Below are 4,150 nucleotides of genomic sequence, written 5' to 3'. Positions count from 1 at the left end.
GAAAAAATTGTAATCGGATGATCATCCCTTTGAGAGTTTCATCATTATACACAATTATAAAGTAATGTTGAAAATTTTTATAGAATTGAAGTGCATATTCTAATTGAGTCAATAAGCATAGTCTTATGTGTATACTAATGTAATTCACAATTTGAGTTAATTACTTGAAAATGTACGTATAATCACATTGTATAGTAAAGTAGCTCATATTAATTAAACATAAAATCGATCTTTCATAGATAATTCACCAAAATAAAATAATGACAAGTAACAAACGGTATCATGCCAAACACAAACGACCACTAACAACTAACTATGTCCTAATCGACTTATTGATCAATGACTTCTAAGAACAGAAATTTAAAAAGATGAGATAGAAAACTTTACATATGATAAAGTTTTAAGTGCAAAGAGTTCCAGGATCTTGGTATTTGTGTCCCGTCCATACTGGACAGTCGGTAAGCTCCATGTCCAACGACGACATCAATTAAGTAAGGGCCTTCCCAAATATCAGCAAACTTCCCTGCCATCATGTCTATAGTGTTCTGGAACATTTTTCTCAGCATCATATCACCAACTTATATGAACATGTTTGTTGTAGGTATTGGCCACCCTTTGCTGATAAGAGGCTAGCCAAATTTTTGCCATCTCTCGCAATTCATCTACAGTGTCTTTGTCGTGTAACAACTCTACGTTGTTCACGTCACTGGTCAAGAGCCCATATCTTGTTGTTGGTATCATGACCTCTGTTGGTAACACGGCTTCAGTGCCGTAAACTAGAATGTATGGCGTCTGTCCTGTGGATGTTTTTGGAGTTGTCCTGTCCGACCACAACACCCAAGGAAGTTCTTCAACCCACTTTCCTTTACAAGATGTCAATCATCTCCTTAGGTTGTTGATTATGATTTTTTTGCTTGACTCAACTTGTCCATTGGCTTGAGGATATCTTGGTGTCGATTTAATCAGACTAATGTTCCAACGCTTGCAAAACATTTCAGTTTTATCGCTTATGAACTGCGATCCATTGTCACAAACAATCTCGAATGGCACACCAAACTTGCAAAGAATGTTTCTTTTAATGAATGAAATTAACTCTTTTGACATTACTTGCTTAAACGCCTCCGCTTCAATCCATTTTGAGAAATAATCAGTCATGACCAACATGAACACCTTCTGTCCTGGTGCAGGTGGCATTTTTCCCACGATATCCATTCCCCACTTCATGAAAGGCCAAGATGGGATGGACATATTAAGATGCTCAAACGGTTGATGTATGACAGGTGCATGTCGTTGGCAGGCGTCACATCTTTTTGCATAGTCTAAAGCATCTTGTCTTAGTGTCATCCAATAATAACCCAAGCGTAAAATTTTTAAAGACAGATTTCTTCCATTAGTGTGATTCCCACATTCTCCTTCGTGTGCATCTCTTAACACCATGCCTGCCTCATACTTTTTCAGACATCTTTGTAGCAGCCCCATAGAAGATTTTTTGAATAATTCTCCATCTATAATTGTAAACCTTGACGCCTTCATCCTGAGAACCCTTGCTTCATTGTTGTTGGTTGGCATTATTCCAAATTGCAAGTAGTCCTTGTATGTCTTCATCCAGCTGTCTGCATCTTCACTAGTCTTGTCTTCACGTTGATCCAGGGTCATTACTCCTGATTCAAGAATTAGTCTTTCTATAGAAGGCTTCATGATGTGGACCACTTGGATGTTGTTTAAATCTGAACCTTTGAACACAACTCCTAATCCGGCTAATGCATCAGCTTGCACATTATTTTCCCTTGGAACCTGTTGTATGCTGAAGTTGTTGAAATGGCTGGTTAACCCTTTGGTGATGTCCAGGTAAGCAACCATCTTGTGATCCTTGGCTTCATAAGACCCCTTGACATGATTCACACTGAGTAGCGAATCACAGTTGATGTTAATGTTTTTGATCTTCATGTCTTTATCAATTGTGAGTCCTATGATCAATGACTCTTATTCAGCTTCATTGTTCATGGCTTTAAAGTTACAGCATATTGATTGGGCTATCATATCTACCTGTGGTGATTTGAGGACCAGCCCCAATCCCGTTCCATTAACATTAGATGTTCCATCTGTATACAATGTCCAAGGCTTCATGTCTACTCTTGGAAGAACTTGTTGAAACTCCTGCTCAGCATCTGTCATCTGGCTTGGACTAAAATCAGCCACAAAATCAGCCAAAGCTTGTGACTTTTTTACAGTCCTTATGTCATACATGATGTCGTAAGTACTTAATCGTATTGCCCATTTTGCCATTCTCCCCGTTAAATCAGGTTTACTCAAGACGTTCCTCAAAGGGAAGTTCGTCATGACATGTATCTTATGTGACTCAAAATAATGTCTCAACTTAATGGAAGTCATGGCTAATGCAAGTACTAATTTTTTAAGAGGCGTGTACCTTGTTTCCGCATCTACTAAGCTCTTGTTGACGTAATACACATGCGACTGGACACCTTCATTTTCTTTAACGAGGACGCCACTTACTGCATGATCAGACACAGACAAATACACGTACAGGTCCTCTCCTTGAATGGGTTTGGACAAAAGTGGTGGTGTAGTTAGATAACTCTTCAAGTCATTCAAATCAGTCTCATGTTTTTCAGACCACATGAATCCCTTGTTCTTTCTCAACACATCATAAAAAAGCTTGCACCTATCTGACGAACGTGAAATAAACATGTTCAAGGCTGCAACTCGTCCTGTCAGTTTCTGTACGTCTTTGACGTTCGATGGGATTTTCAATTCGAAAATTGCCTTAATTTGTTCTGGACTTGCTTCAATTCCTCTTCTTGTCACCATGTGTCCAAAAAACTTTCCTGATGATACGACGAAGTTACATTTGGATGGACTCAACTTCATGTCGTATGACCTTAGTATTTCAAATACTACGTGAAGGTCACGAACATGATTTTCCGCATTAACAAACTTGACAACCATGTCGTCAATGTAGACTTCCATCATCTGCCCTATTCGATGTTTGAACATTTTGTTGACAACTCTTTGAAATGTAGCCCCAATATTTCTTAGTCCAAAAGGCATGGCCAAATAACAATATATCCCCCTGTCCCTTATGAATGCCGTCTTTTCACAATCAGATGGTTCCATTTGAATTTGATTGAAGCCACTCGATGCATCCAGGAATGTGAGCAATTCATGACCAGCCGTCGATTCTACCATGGTGTCGATATGAGGTAGTGGATATGGGTCTTTAGGAAAAGCCTTGTTTAAATCTATGTAATCAACACAAACTCTCAATTTACCGTTCTTCTTTTGTACAATGACGACATTTGCTAACCATTCAGGGTAATCAACTTCTCTAATCATCCCAGCTTTGATGAGCCTTTCCAACTCGTCAGTTATTATCTTGTTTCTTTCAGCTGCAAACTTCCTTCATTTTTGCTGGACAGGTGTGTAGCTAGGATCCACGTTTAGCTTGTGTGTGATGACAGTTGGATCTATTCATGTTATATCGTCATGTTCCCACGCAAAAAGCATCCAACCTCATAGTTAAGAAATTTACCAAGTTAGCTTCAATTGTTGGGGAGGGGTCTTCCCCTATTAATACCTTCTTGTCTCCCGTCTTCAAATCTACTTCAACCAAGCGTTCCGGTCCTGTTATTATAGCTATAGGCGTCTCATTTCCATGATGTTGGACGGTTGGTTTCAGACATGTCATGTAACAGTCCCGAGCCATGTTTTGATCCCCTCTTATTTCCTGAGCTCCCCATGGTGTTGGGAATTTTAACACTTAGTGATATGTGGATGACACTGCCTTCAAGTTATGAATCCAAGGCCTTCCCATGATTATATTGTAACTCAAATCCATATCGATTATGCAAAATTTATCCAGGAGATTAACCCCTTGGGCATATGTTGGCAATGTGATTTCGCCCAATGTGTGTTTTATCTCACCACTAAATCCCACCAGTGTTATCGACTTCTTGATCATATCACTTTCCGTCAATCCCATTTGTGTTAGCATGTTAAGCATCATTATGTTGGCAGCACTCCCATTGTCCACCAATATTCTTTTGGTTAAGCAATTTCCCACAGGTAATGGAATGACTAGTCCATCTTGTTGTGGTTCTCGTACGTTCTTTTTGTCCGTTTCGTCAAACAT

At 39.2% G+C, this 4,150-nt stretch overlaps 1 protein-coding gene across 1 annotated transcript; it reads right to left on the bottom strand.

Annotated features, from left to right (window-relative positions):
• Window positions 1-3,778: 3,778 nt before the first annotated feature.
• On the bottom strand, window positions 3,779-4,150 carry LOC141691763 (uncharacterized). The gene has a single exon (XM_074496521.1). It carries the CDS (start codon window positions 4,148-4,150, stop codon window positions 3,779-3,781), a length of 372 nt encoding a protein of 123 aa, XP_074352622.1.

The sequence above is a fragment of the Apium graveolens genome, chromosome 10, assembly GCF_009905375.1.
Source record: "Apium graveolens cultivar Ventura chromosome 10, ASM990537v1, whole genome shotgun sequence".
In the NCBI taxonomy this organism is placed as follows: Eukaryota; Viridiplantae; Streptophyta; class Magnoliopsida; order Apiales; family Apiaceae; genus Apium; species Apium graveolens.
The sequence above is the reverse complement of the archived record's forward strand: the minus strand, read 5'-3'. Positions and strand labels throughout refer to the sequence as shown.

Coding starts and splice junctions, on each gene's coding strand:
- LOC141691763 (XM_074496521.1), bottom strand. CDS start 4,150: ATGTTTGACGAAACGGACAAAAAGAACGTACGAGAACCACAACAAGAT.